A 13,326-nucleotide genomic window follows, 5' to 3' on the forward strand; every position below is an offset into this window, starting at 1 on the left:
ACTCGCAGCCTCATTCCATTTGTTATCTGCAAATGCAAGACCAAACTATATACTGAACTTGTTGGATCATATATTGGGAATTGGATTCTGTGTCAGGTGCTGTACACCCAGGTCATGATGAAGTAGGTGTCTCTAGTGCAAAATATCTTGCCACTAACGGTCTCTTATCCAACAGAAGGGTAAAACATTAATCCAATTAAAACTGAATAAAACCAAAGATTATCATAGGAGGATGTTGACTACTAAAAATTCTAAAATAAAAGTTCCTCTGAAAACGTTTACAAGTCCATATTCAATTCCTGTAATCGACAAACTTGAACCCATCACACTAGACATGTAAAATTAAATTTAATACTAGAAAACATCACAGGCTTCTAAAATCGTCACTCTGTGAGTGATATCGCCACAAGACTAGTTAAAGCCCTCGTGATACTCTGTCCCGACACTGTCCTTTTCGATCATTAGCTACTAAGTAACGGAAAATTCTATCTACTCATAATTTTTGGTTTGAAGGTTAGTTCGGATGTAAAGTGTATGTTATAAATTTGAATTTAGCGTGATGTGATAAAAATGGTCCATAGATGTATTTTTTTGGGGAATAATTTTTTGAGGTATATTGTATTATATAAGTCATTAGTTAAAACTTGATCAATAAGCTGAAAGAACATAAAAGGATTATCAATTACCTTTTTGTTTTTGTTTTTGTGTTTTAGGGCTGAGATTAAAAGGATTCGGTAGAGATTACCAATTGTTGTCTTCGAACAGTATTAAAGGTTTTGATACACTTCTTCTGACGAGGGATTCAACTCCATGAGCCTGTTGTTACATCAAAAAGTACTGCATGGTTTGGTTTCCTTGCAAAGGTATTTGACAAAATTTCTGTCCTCTAATTTTGACTTTCATTTCTTTTATAGATCTAGTGAGTAAACTTGTAGTGTTTGTATATGAATTTGGGAAAAAATATGAAAAGGCAAAAAGAAAAGATTAAGAAACATGAGTAAAAATACTTACTTAAATTTTTTAACAAAAAGAAAAAGTATACTAGAAAATCTAAAAATGTTGGTTACAAATGATTCATCAAATAGGTTTTAATTACAAAAATGACACATCCCTAATATTTTTGATGAGTTTTCCTAAAACAAAATAATTTAAAATTATAAAAATAAAAATAAAAATTCCAAAATCTTTTGTATGGTTTGATTCTTTAAAAATTTGTCTTTAATATTTTTTTCATATTTTAGTTTTTATTTATTTAATTTTTTTTTAGATACAACTAAAGACAAAAATTTAAAAACAATTTATTTTAATTAAACCAAACATTGCTCTATTTTTCCCTCCAAGATTCCGCCTCTGTGAGCGAAGATAACAAACTTTTAAAAGACAGGTTTTACATATAACTATCGCGTATGTACTTCGTCTGCATGTAGTCTTGTTCATATTCGCCAATTCTTGATAGGTGAGAACCGAACTGGTAACAAGAACCAACATTGAAGATCACATTATCGAATTCCTTCTCTTTCTTTACTCATTTCAGCTTGAAATCTTCCAATGGGGCGTAAGAAGCGAATCCTTCCACCGCGCTCGAAACCACCACCCACGGAGGATAGGGCCACCGTGGACGGCGGAGCACCACTGAATGTCAATCTCACCGACGATCTCCCTAAAGAACAGAGCAAGATAGAACCACTCACCCCCTCCGATCACGCTTCCATAAAACTTGAATCTGTGCGCGCGCTCGCTGCTGTCCGCCGCGGAAACTACCCCAAAGCTGTGAAGATCATGAAAGAAGCTTGTTCTCGCCACCAAAACTGTGCCCTCGTTTACCGCGCCGAAGCTAATGTACATGTTCGTGTAGCTTCTCTAATCGACGACAATGGCAAGAAACAACGGCACTTGAAAAAAGCTCTCGAGTCTGCTCGATGCGCTGTTTCTTTATCACCCAAGTTGTTAGAATTTGCAGCTTTCTATGTAAATCTACTCTATGATGTGTCGATTGATAGCAAAGGCTATGAAGAGGTAGTGAAAGAGTGTGAGCGAGCATTGTCAATTGATAATCCAATGGACCCTGCCAAAGAAAGTTTGCAAGACGAGAGGCAATTGAAGGTATCCACTGCTGAAGTGCGAATTGCGAATCTGCAGAAAGAATTGCAGTCTCTTGTACAGAAATGTAGGATTCCTTCTTTGTTCACTTCGATGGAGAATCTTGAAACCAGTCGGCCAACTGAATTTGAAATTACAATCAAGATCCCTGAGGAGCAGAGAAGGAAAATCGAGGTTCGAGTGGCTGCAGCGAGGCTTTTGCAGCTAAAATCAGAATCTATGCAAATAGAACATGACGAGGAGAGGGCATTTGACAGGAATGCGGAGACTAACAAACTTGATGAACAAAGGAAGTATGCTGCCCTGAAGAAGATTATGCCGGCAGTGATGAGAATGGATGAGTTTAAATCATATTGGAACTCTATGAGTGTTGAGAGAAAGCGGGGATTGCTTGAACTCAGAATTCACGATTTGAGAGACCATTTTAGTTCATTCAAGGGTGGTTTAGCGGCAACGACTTTCTCAGAAGCTATAGGCTTTGCTCAGAAGAACAAGACTTGGAAGTTCAGGCCCTGTTGCTTTTGTGACGATAAGTTTAAAGACTCAGAATTGCAAATGCAGCATATTAAGCAGGAGCACAATACAGACATCTTATCGAAGTTGCAAATAGTTGTGCCAGAAGAAGTTGATGCCAATTGGGCTGATATGCTTGTCAATTGTACATGGAAGCCAGTTGATACGTCTAGAGCTTTGAAAATTATTGAAAAACAATCAAAAAGCCAATTGGCTATTCTTGTTGGTGAGGAACGTATGCAGGAATGTATATGATGTTTTGTATATATTACAATTACAAAGATTCCTATTATATAGGAGTGTGTTTGGGAGTAGGTGGAGAGTAGGAGAAGTGTGGTAGGTGGTAGTGGTAGTGGTAGAGTGGGTTAGGTTTAGTGGAGTAGGTGAGGTGGTAGTGGTGGTAGGTGATGGTAAATTCTAACAGCCCCCCGCAAACTCAAGGAGGATAGAAACTAAGCAACTTGAGTTTGAAGAGAGGAACAAAACAAGAAAATACATAAAAATAAAAAAGGATAGGAGACACTGTATGGTCGTGTCAGACCGTTGGTGAAGGCACTGTATGGTGGTGTCATAACGTGGTAGAGGACACTGGATGGTGGTGTCATAACATTGTAGAGGACACTGTATGGTGGTGCCAGACCGATGTAGAAGACAGTTTATGGGGTCATGTCGGACCGTTGTAGCAGACAATGCTGTGACAGTTGTTGTGACAGTTTACGGAGTCTTGTTGGACCCTTGTAGAAACTAACCGGAATCAATGTCGGAACAGTTTACAGAGTCTTGTCGGACCCTTGTAGAAACTAACCGGAATCTATGTCGGGACAGTTTACAGAGTCTTGTCGGACCCCTAAAAAATACACTTTATGATGGTGTATATAGGCTGCCCAAATATATATATATATGGATATATATAGTGAGCCCTCAAAAGTCGCTCCCTCAAAAGACGCGCCCACTTTATCAAAAGATGTGCCATGAAAAGGTGTGCCAGTTTGTCGGGCGTCAAGAGGCGCGTGATGCGCGTGGCTGCCTCGGCTATTTAACCAAGACGGAGCCTGAGGCCGAGGCAGAGGCAAAAAAACCTGCGAAATCCTCTGAAAAATTCTTCGTTGTGCTGAGAGAGAGAGTCTGTAACACTCTGTTGCGAGAGATATTCTGTAACACTCTGTTGCCCAGAAAATGGCCTCGTCTTCCCGGAGTCTGCTCACTCTCTTTCCAGACCTCAACGAGTCAACAAGAGAGAAAACTGGTGCGGTGGCACTGGAACCTCAACCAAGCGCCCCGGAGTTTGCTCCGTTGAACTTTCCGATGCGGTCTGTGGAGCAAAGAATGGCAGTGCAGTCGGATGTGGAAGCCAATCAGTATACATTGAAGTCATGTGTGGAAACCATGACTGCGGTGACAAACTTGTCGAACCGGCTGCAGAGTAGGGCAAATGAGGTGCAGCAGTTAAACTCCCAGCTGGCTCTGCTCCAACGCATGTATAAGAATGCGCGAGCAGAGATAAGCGTGCTAAGGGCTGAAAACAAGGAGCTGAAGCGGAAGGCCACCGTGATGTTCCGATTTGGAGGGCCGCCATATGCTGCAGTGGAGGAGCAGGGAGTAGTGATCATGCCCAGTGGAGTGGGAAACACGGAGGCAACACCGGAAAGGGCCTCCAAGGACGGAGGCAAAAAGAAGAGACCGGCGGCAGAGTAGGTCAGTGGGTGGCCGTCTGCAGAAAAGAAAACAAAACTGTTGTTGTTGTGATTTTTTTTTTTTTTTTTTTTTTTTTTGTGTAAAATGTGGATCGGGGTTGATCCCGATATGAATAAAATGAGTGTATTGTGCAAATTTGTAAATTGGTTGCAATTGTTTTTTTTTTTTTTTTTTTTTTTTTTTTTTTTTTTTTTTTTAATAAAGTGAAAAAAAAATAAAAATAAAAATAAAAGAAAGAAATAATAATAATATATTTAAAATAATAATAAGAATAATAATAATAATAATAATATGTTTAAAAAAGTGAGGCGGTGGAAAATGTGATGATGATTTTGGGTGTGAATAAAATATTTGATGTGTCTATGGAGGTGGCGTACCCACCACGTGAAATATCTTGAGGCATGTGGGGTGATTATTAGAGAGAGAGATAGTGACAGTGTGTGCTAGGTCCCCCCTGTATTGTTTGCTCTTTTCTTCTTTATTCTCCTCAAGAGAATCTAGGTACTTGAAAATCTTTGAGTCTTCCTCGCTCAAAAGATCACCAGATCTTTGAGTCTTCCCCCCTCTCTCTCTCTCTTCCTCGTTCCAAACCATTTTAGCCTAACAGATCGCCGTCTCAGCCTCAGAGATTGCCGTCTCAACTTGAGACTTCATCGAAACCCTAACCCTGTGCTCCTCCCCCGCTCTCCAAAGCCTCATCGTTGTGTCGCTCTACCTCTACTCAACCTCGCCGGCGATGCCTGATTGGGGAAGAGTAGGGTGAGACGATGGTGTTCATCTCCGTCAGAAGTGTAGGGTGCTTTGATCCCTCAACGGGCGGAGATCGCGACAGCACGGGAGAAGAGCGACCACCGATTCTTGTGCTCCACGGCGGCGATGATGAAGACGAACATCAACGATGGTGCGATCTATAGATTTGAAGGTAAATGGAATTTGTTTCCTTTCAGATCTTGTCGGATTGGAGATGTAGATCTGAAACGACGTATGGTGTCTTGTTCTCCTCATCAATTCTATTCCTGACTTTTGGTTGACCGCTTTCTTTAACATAGACAGTCTAACGGCGGTGATAGCAAGGCAAGTAGCGCGGTGGCGCCGATCGGCAAGGTAAGGAAGAAGGCCAACAGGGTACGAAACAGATGAATGAAATGAGATGTTTTGTGAGGTGTGAATCAGGTCTGTTTGAGATTTGATTATGTAACAGGTAGGGTCCGGCGGGCGGTGAAGGCAAGGTTGCCGCCCGCCGGAAGGTGAAGCTCACCAAGAGCTAACCTATAGCTCTGATACCATGTAAAAATATATGTATTATTGATTGATATTTTGATGTTTTGTATATATTACAATTACAAAGATTCCTATTATATAGGAGTGTGTTTGGGAGTAGGTGGAGAGTAGGAGAAGTGTGGTAGGTGGTAGTGGTAGAGTGGGTTAGGTTTAGTGGAGTAGGTGAGGTGGTAGTGGTGGTAGGTGATGGTAAATTCTAACAGTATAGATGATAATGAATACTGTCCGAAGGAGGATGATTGCAACTCTTCCTGTCAAGAAGATAGGTCTACGAGCAACCCGGATGATCAGAAGTGGCCACTATCTGATGATGTTGAGCGTGCAAAAATTCTTGAAAGCATTCATGCCGAGTTCCAAATGCTTCTTAGACACAAATGCCTTTCTAAATGCATATTTAAAAGGGTGATAAAGTATACCATGGAAGAACTGCAGAAGAATTTTATTCCATTATCGCAGCTTCGCATTCATGGCCTGAACCGAACACCTCTCTGCATTTGTTTTTTGGAAGTTCCCCAGTTGAAGAAGATCCTTGAAGTCTTGCAGCTTGTGTCCAGTTTTTTTGGCTTAAAGGGGTACCCTGACAAGAGTAGTTCCTTGGATGATGCACTTAATGTCTATGAGATTGAGGGGAAAGTTAAGGAAAGGATTGTTTTTAATGGTGACTCATCGTGTCTCCTTCTGGATGAGCGTTTACTGCTAGGGGGGCTTACGCCACACAAGTATGAGGATGCTGTTGCAGATGATGGTTCTGCAATAACTTATACCATTCGTCATGATGAGGTTGATGTTCTTCCAGATAGTGATGCTTTAATACATTGGTTATTTTTCGGTCTTTCGATTGTAGAAGAATTAGCATTATGGTCACAAATACAAGAAACAACGAAACATCAAGGAATGGAAGTTATTCAGATGTTTGAGGAGGAGTTTGACCTCTTAGAAAAGCGAGACAGAAAAAAAAGTGAAATCTCAAGCCATAAGAAAGCATTACAGGCAATTGAGAGGATCTGTATCGAGGAGCTTGAGAAGAGGAAGCAAGTTGAAAATCATATCCCGCAACTTTATTCTTCCCTCTTGGGAAAGTGGGAAGAAGAACTGGTTAGGGCAGACAATGATGCTATGTCCGGCAGCCATAGATTTGAGATAAATGCTATATTGAGCATACTTACAGAAGCACAAGCTCTAAATATTAATCAGTTTGACTTTCCGGAAGCCTTGACCGACTTAATTTCTTCGAGAAGTAGTGTCCTTGAGCATCAAGAAGATATTTGCATTACAATTGCAATTGAGAGAGAAATTGAAGAGACAGCTGCAAAGGTAGCTATGTTAGTTTGGGCAATTAACCCAGAGGCAAATAAAGCCTTAGATTTGACTCTAGACATAATAAAGTTTCCATATTGTAAAAATCTTTTATACATTACTTCATCAAGGTTAGATAATTTATTATATATCAATCACTGGTTCGGATGCTTTGCAACTATCCAATCTTGTGAATAGTTCAGCAGTATCCAATTTTACTTCTTATCTTGAATAAAGTTTTGTGATATTTCCCGTGATCATTATGCTCAATCCTGCAGTTTAGCAAAATTCAGGAATTGATCAAGAGAAGTTTTTATGTTACCCGGCAGCTGGGGCTGAAACTAAAGAAGTCATCTAGTCACAACTATCGGTCCATCATGTTGCCCCTTCTGAAGTCATTCATGCGGGTTTGCGTTGTTTGTTCTGCATAATTATCTGCAATGTTAACCAACCTCCTTGGATCTAAGTTTAACATTTGCAAGAATCTCTATTCCAGGCACAATTTGAGGCTTTGGTTAACAAAGATGCAAAGCAGAAGTCAGATGCTGCAGGAGAAGCATTTTTATCAGAACTTGCAGTAGAAGTCAAAAAGAATAATATCAAAGGAGGCAATAATACAAAACTTCCACCTGAAAATTCAAAGGCTAAGAAAAAGAACAAAAATCACAGAAAAGTGAAGGCTTCAAAGGTTTTGAACTTTAGAGTCTGGTTGTGTTTTTTACAGTACAGTTTCTGGTAATGTATGTCTTACAAGTTTTATACAAGTTTAGTCTAATACCCAATAATATTGCAGGCTACTTGTGGTGATGAGCTTTATGTGCTGCAAGAGGAAAAAGAAGAACAAGCGTAAGTCCTAGTTTTGCTCACAGCCTTTTCTGCTATTGACTCTAATGCACATTATGAGTTTAATTTGGTTTTTGACCTTTGTCTTCCTCCAGTCACTTTCCTATTAGCTACGATGGTGATTATCCGAGTTCTGAGATTGTTGTTGCTGTAAGTGCTGATGGATTGGGAATTCAGGAAGAGAAATTTAAGCATGAAATTGCACTTGAAATGGAGGAAAGAAAGCTCGAAGAGATGCTGGAGTATCAAAAAAAGATTGAGGATGAGGCTAAGCAGAAGAATCTAGCCAAGCAAAATAAGAATGCAGTTGCACCCATAAAGGAGGACTTGGAGAAAATGGATGTTGCTTGCTCAATGCTTAGTAATGATAGGAGTCCATGTGTCCCTGTAAGAACTTTGGAGGAAACTAAAGTGCCCGACAATTCTTGGAAAGTGCCACGGGCCAGAAGGAAAAGATATCGCACCCATGGCAAGGTTAGGCAAGGTAAAGAACCAGAATCCTCTTCTCTGTAAAAAAGATTTGCACGTCATACATGTTGACAGGACATCTACAAATGTCCAGGACTTGTTTGGATGATTATAGCAAGGGCTATATGCCTTCTTACTAAGTGACTAATTTTTTTATTTACATATATTCATCATTGTTTACTCTTTATGGCTATTAAGTGACTCATTATGTATTTACTGACTTTTAATCTATGTTCAGAGACATTAGTAGCACAGAAGAACCTTCCCTCAACAATGAGCCAAAGGGTGCCTCTAAAAGTAGCCTCAGAAGAAAAACTTTTGGTCTGGTCAGATGATTACAAATTTGGAAATATTAGCGTATCAAATTTATTCGGGCCAGGACTGAGAAATGATGTTGGTGAAAACAATTGCTTTTTAAACGTGATTATACAGGTTGGTGTTCAGTTCAAAGAGCTTACCATTTCTATGCTCCTAGAATAAATTTCCATTTTCTATCCTGTTTAACTACAATATGATAATGAGTCCATCATCAACCTTTTATATGCAGTCTCTCTGGCATTTAAGAAAGTTTAGAGACGAGTTTTTGAGTAGATCAGCATCCATGCATGCACATATCGGAGATCCTTGTGTTGTTTGTGCATTACATGAGATTTTCAAGGCCCTAAGTGTGGCATCTACAAGTATGACGAAAGAAGTTATTTCTCCTACCAATTTTAGAATTGCTTTAACCAATTTGAGCCCTGATGGTAATTTATTCCAGGAAGTAAGTTTTAATTTTTTTGTTCTTGTCATCATATTTTCACCCTTCTCCAGATTTATAAATTTAGAAGTAAGTTCACAATTCTGTTTCCTATGCAACTTACCTTTGCTACTGATTTGCTGATTTTATAGGCATGGATGAATGATGTTTCTAAAGTTGTAAAAGCCATTTTGGGCTTTCTTCATCTGTCATTTACTTCTAGTTCTGGTGTTTCTGATACTAAAGCAGCAGGAAGCAATTGCACAGGCTCTTGGGATTGTGCTAGTGATGTTTGTATAGCACATACAATTTTTGGAATGGACGTATTTCAAAAAATGAACTGTCACAACTGTGGTATTGAATCTGAACAAATGAAGTTTACTTCGTTTTCGCATTTCATACGTGCCATTGCACTCAGAGGAATGAAGGCATGTTTTGTCTGAAGCATTTTATGATTTGGCAAATTTCTCTGTAATAATGCAAAATTATTTGATCTGTGTTTTAAAGTTACCTTCTTTCATAACTCAGTGTTACTATGCGGAGAGATCTTTTGATGAGCTTTTGGAGCTTGCGGAAACGCATCATTATAGAATTTGTGATCCTGAGGTTGGCGGCTGTGGCAAATTAGACAATGTCCACGATATTCTTTCAACTCCTCCACATGTGTTCACAACAGGTAAATGATAAGTTGTTCGAAAATATTTCATTATGCTTTGTGTTTTTTGTTTACTAGTTTTTGGTTTGTTGATTGCAGTTCTTGGTTGGGAGAGTCGTAGTGAGTCTGCAGATGATATATCTGCAACATTGAGAGCTCTGAGTACTGAGATAGATATTGGTGTCATGTATGAGGGTTTAGATCCAGGGAACAAACATTCCCTTATTTCAATGGTAAACGTGCCTTTGCTTTATACTCTTCTATCATTTGCTTCCATTTTCATGATTGATCAAGTAAACAAAATTTCCCAAGTTCTGTTGGTTGTGGACTTCATTTAAAGTCAAATCTTTTCACTTTCCATTTTATAGAAGAATGTTAATTTCCTGATTAATATTTATTCTCATTCCTTCCCTGGAGTATAGCAAATGCACTGTTGCTAGTTTGGTATCACTACATATGTTTCTGTAGTAAATCAATAATATGTCACATGAACAGTTTATCTTATTACTAAATTCCCTTTTAGGTTTGCTATTATCGGGAACACTATATCTGCTTCGTCTACAACCGTGAGTATAAAAAGTGGATTATGTATGATGATGAAACTCTGGAGGTACATTCAATTAAGTCACAAGGTTATATTCATATATTTTGCCTTTTGCTTAGTTTGTCTAATTTATGTTTAAATTTGAACAGGTTATTGGCTGTTGGGATGATGTTCTTAGCAAGTGTGAAAAAGGGTATTTACAGCCTCAGGTTCTGTTTTTTGAAGCTGTAAAGTAGTTTTTCGTTGGATACATCATTGGAATGCACAACAGTTAGGCAGTTAAACTTGTTTGCATTTCTGATTAAACTGTATTTTCTTTTTGTTCATTTTGGTTTCTGTTGCTTTAGCTTAGTAAGTGAGAAAATCATGTATAAGTAAGGTGTATAACAACTCATTCGGTGTATCAATAACTAAAATTCAATAAGAATTCAGTCCAAGTTTCTCTCAATCTTGAAACTGTGAGATTAGTTACTGCTTACTTACTAACCTTGCATTAAGAAAACGAAACTAGCACAGCTTGTGCCCAACAAAACGGTTTTGTTACATTATCTCACAGCCTCATTCAAAGGGGGAAAGGAAAATCTTATGGGCAAAAGAATGAAACCATCGGTGAGAATAGAAAGCTGCTAAAAAAGGAAAGTAGTATAAACTATAAAGCTTGAAGATGCCGAGCATAGCAAGTCATTATTTCATCCATATTAAATACTGTTTTTCACCGACTAGAAAACAGCACAAGCTACTAGAATCATCACATCACTATATGAGTCAAATGGCTCTTGATAAACTGTCCTGGCAGTTGATCCTTAGTTGTCAACCCACAATTTTTATTTTGAAAATTATCTCAAAAATGAAGTGTATGATGTAAATTCAAAGCTGGTGTGATGTAATAAAAGTTGTCCATAAATGTACTTTTATGAGTAATTTTTCTAACTACATTGTATTGTTGTCAAGTTATTAGTTAAAACCTGGGTTAAAAATAGAAACCGACAAAGCTAAGCTGAAAGAAAATGGAAGGGGCCACCAGTTACCTCTTTGTTTTTGTTTTTTAGAGATGAGATCAAATGCATCTTCAAACTGTAACAAAAAGAATCCAGTAAAGATTACTTATTGTTGTCTTCAAACAGTATTGAAGGCATTCAAATCCACGAGCCTGGTTGTTGACATCAAAAAGTGCTGAGTGGTTTGAAAAATTTTCTCAGCTCTAATTTTGACTTTCATTCTTATATAGATCTAATGAGGTAATGAAAATTTATTTTTGTATTTCTTCGTGAACAAGGCCATTTGATTCGAACTCAAGACAGACTCTTGATGACAGTCAAGAGATCATAATCAAAAATTCGATGGGAGAGATGAAAAAGAAGGAGCACGCGAGGGTGAGTGGGACTGTGGCGGCAACAGAGACAAAAGAAACAGAATGAACAAATGGATAAGAGGCAGACGAATTTGTAGAGAAAGTTAGTTAAGAGAACTGGGCACAATCAGTTAACAAGGTAAAACACCCACTTAAATCGGGTCAACCCGTTTTTATTGGGGGGTTAGAATTTACCATCACCTACCACCAATTTACCATCACCTACCACCACCTACTCCTCACCTACTACACTCACCCTCTCCTATATAATGAGCCACACACCATTTGTAATAGATCAATCATTCATCAATCAATAATAAGATCATCAGATACATTTATTCTCTCTGTATTTTTCTCTTTATACATTGATTATTTTACATGATATAGAATCTAATATTCTCGCTTCACCGGTGGGCGGCAATCTCACCTTAGCCGCCCGCCGGACCTCAACCTAGTCTGCTAAAATTTTCTACACATACCTTAAAATTTCCTTTCTTCAACCTGCTGTCTGTGTTTTGTGCACTCAGAGGTCGGTTTACCTTACCCCACCATATTCCACCCCCGGTCCGACTCCGACGTCATCGCATGGCAAAGCTTCGTCCGGACCCGACCCCGGTCCAGCCTTTTCTCATTTGTCGGCGGCGCTCGTCAATCCATCCAGCAGGATTTCCGAGGCCTTTTACAGACCCAGTGCCGCTGCGCCTCCCCCGTTTGTCGCCATGTGGACTGCGTTCGGTAAAACTGTCTCGACTACACGACGGTGATCATGGCAGCGCTCCTCGACTCCGACTTCTGTCTCCAGCCGAGAGGCGGCGGCTACACTTGGGATGAGCTTATCACTGTCACGTGATGTCCCATCGCCTTTGCTATCTTCAACCCCCTTTGCTATCTACACTATCACCCCGGCGTATAGTCGTGGCGCCGTCTGGAATGTGCACACCAAACTTTTGACCAGTGACCATGGAGCCAGCAAAGCCAACTTGGGTGGGTTTACCATCTGTGTAGATATCTTGACCTTGCTCACATTGGATCCCACCTCTATCACTTCACCAACCACTTCATGCCCTGGAACCATGGGGTAATTGGACATGCCAAGATCATTCTTGATTTGCTGCATATCAGAATGGCAGATTCCACAACAAATCACCTTGATGAAAACATCTTCACCATCTCTCTCTCTCTTGAGGAGCATAAAGAAGAAAAGAGAAAACAAAACGAGGGGCCCTCTCTAACTCTCTCGGCCTCCACTCTCTCTCACTTTATTTTATTTTATTTTATTTTTTTCTCCACCGCCCAAACCTACTTTCTCTTTTATCTATATATATATATATATCTAATTCATTTTATCATCATCATCCTGTGCCCTTTTTTTGTTTTTTTATTTTTTAAACCAATCTTCCTCTCTGCACCCACTCATCCACCTTTTTAATCTATTCCCCCGCCTGCACATCCTCCCCCCACAAATATTCTCTGTTTTCTTTCTCTATTTTATTGTATTCTTATTATTATTAAAAAAAAAAAAAAAAAAACCAGCAGAAGAAGAAGAACTGCACACCACACTCATTTTATTCATGTTGGGGCTCACCCCGATTACCATTTTACAACAACAACAACAAAAAAAAAAAAAAAAAAACAAACCACCCACACCCATAGTGGGATTTTTCTTTTCCCTTCTCTACTCTACTGCAGGTCTCTTCTTCTTGCCTCCGTCCTGAGCAGCCCTTGCCGGTGTTGCCTCCGTGTTTCCCACTCCACTTGGCACAATCACTACTCTCTGCTCCTCCCCTGCAGCATATGGAGGCCCTCCAAATCGGAATATCACCGTGGCCTTCCGCTTCAGC

At 39.4% G+C, this 13,326-nt stretch overlaps 2 protein-coding genes across 2 annotated transcripts; both read left to right on the forward strand.

The window, feature by feature from the left end:
* The first annotated feature begins 728 nt into the window (after positions 1-728).
* LOC114267958 (uncharacterized) lies at positions 729-2,946 on the forward strand. The gene is made up of 2 exons (XM_028209062.2): positions 729-863; positions 1,535-2,946. Exon 2 carries the CDS (start codon positions 1,549-1,551, stop codon positions 2,866-2,868), a length of 1,320 nt encoding a protein of 439 aa, XP_028064863.2. The 5' UTR covers positions 729-863; positions 1,535-1,548; the 3' UTR covers positions 2,869-2,946.
* Positions 2,947-5,798: 2,852 nt separating this feature from the next.
* LOC114267948 (uncharacterized) lies at positions 5,799-10,582 on the forward strand. The gene is made up of 12 exons (XM_028209044.2): positions 5,799-6,903; positions 7,164-7,292; positions 7,382-7,573; positions 7,679-7,731; positions 7,824-8,212; positions 8,435-8,628; positions 8,744-8,959; positions 9,088-9,363; positions 9,464-9,611; positions 9,690-9,823; positions 10,114-10,200; positions 10,284-10,582. The coding sequence occupies exons 1-12, from the start codon at positions 5,947-5,949 to the stop codon at positions 10,368-10,370; spliced, it is 2,862 nt and encodes a 953-aa protein (XP_028064845.2). The 5' UTR covers positions 5,799-5,946; the 3' UTR covers positions 10,371-10,582.
* The last annotated feature ends 2,744 nt before the right edge of the window (positions 10,583-13,326 follow it).

The sequence above is a fragment of the Camellia sinensis genome, chromosome 1 (genome assembly GCF_055761805.1).
Source record: "Camellia sinensis isolate YWXY chromosome 1, ASM5576180v1, whole genome shotgun sequence".
NCBI classification, from domain to species: domain Eukaryota; kingdom Viridiplantae; phylum Streptophyta; class Magnoliopsida; order Ericales; family Theaceae; genus Camellia; species Camellia sinensis.

Excerpts from the sequence above, each read along its gene's own strand:
- LOC114267958 (XM_028209062.2), top strand. The coding sequence starts at position 1,549 with ATGGGGCGTAAGAAGCGAATCCTTCCACCGCGCTCGAAACCACCACCC.
- LOC114267948 (XM_028209044.2), top strand. The coding sequence starts at position 5,947 with ATGCTTCTTAGACACAAATGCCTTTCTAAATGCATATTTAAAAGGGTG. Across the intron at positions 8,960-9,087 it reads ATGGTAATTTATTCCAGGAA|GCATGGATGAATGATGTTTC; the intron begins GTAAGTTTTAAT and ends CTGATTTTATAG. Across the intron at positions 10,201-10,283 it reads ATGATGATGAAACTCTGGAG|GTTATTGGCTGTTGGGATGA; the intron begins GTACATTCAATT and ends AAATTTGAACAG.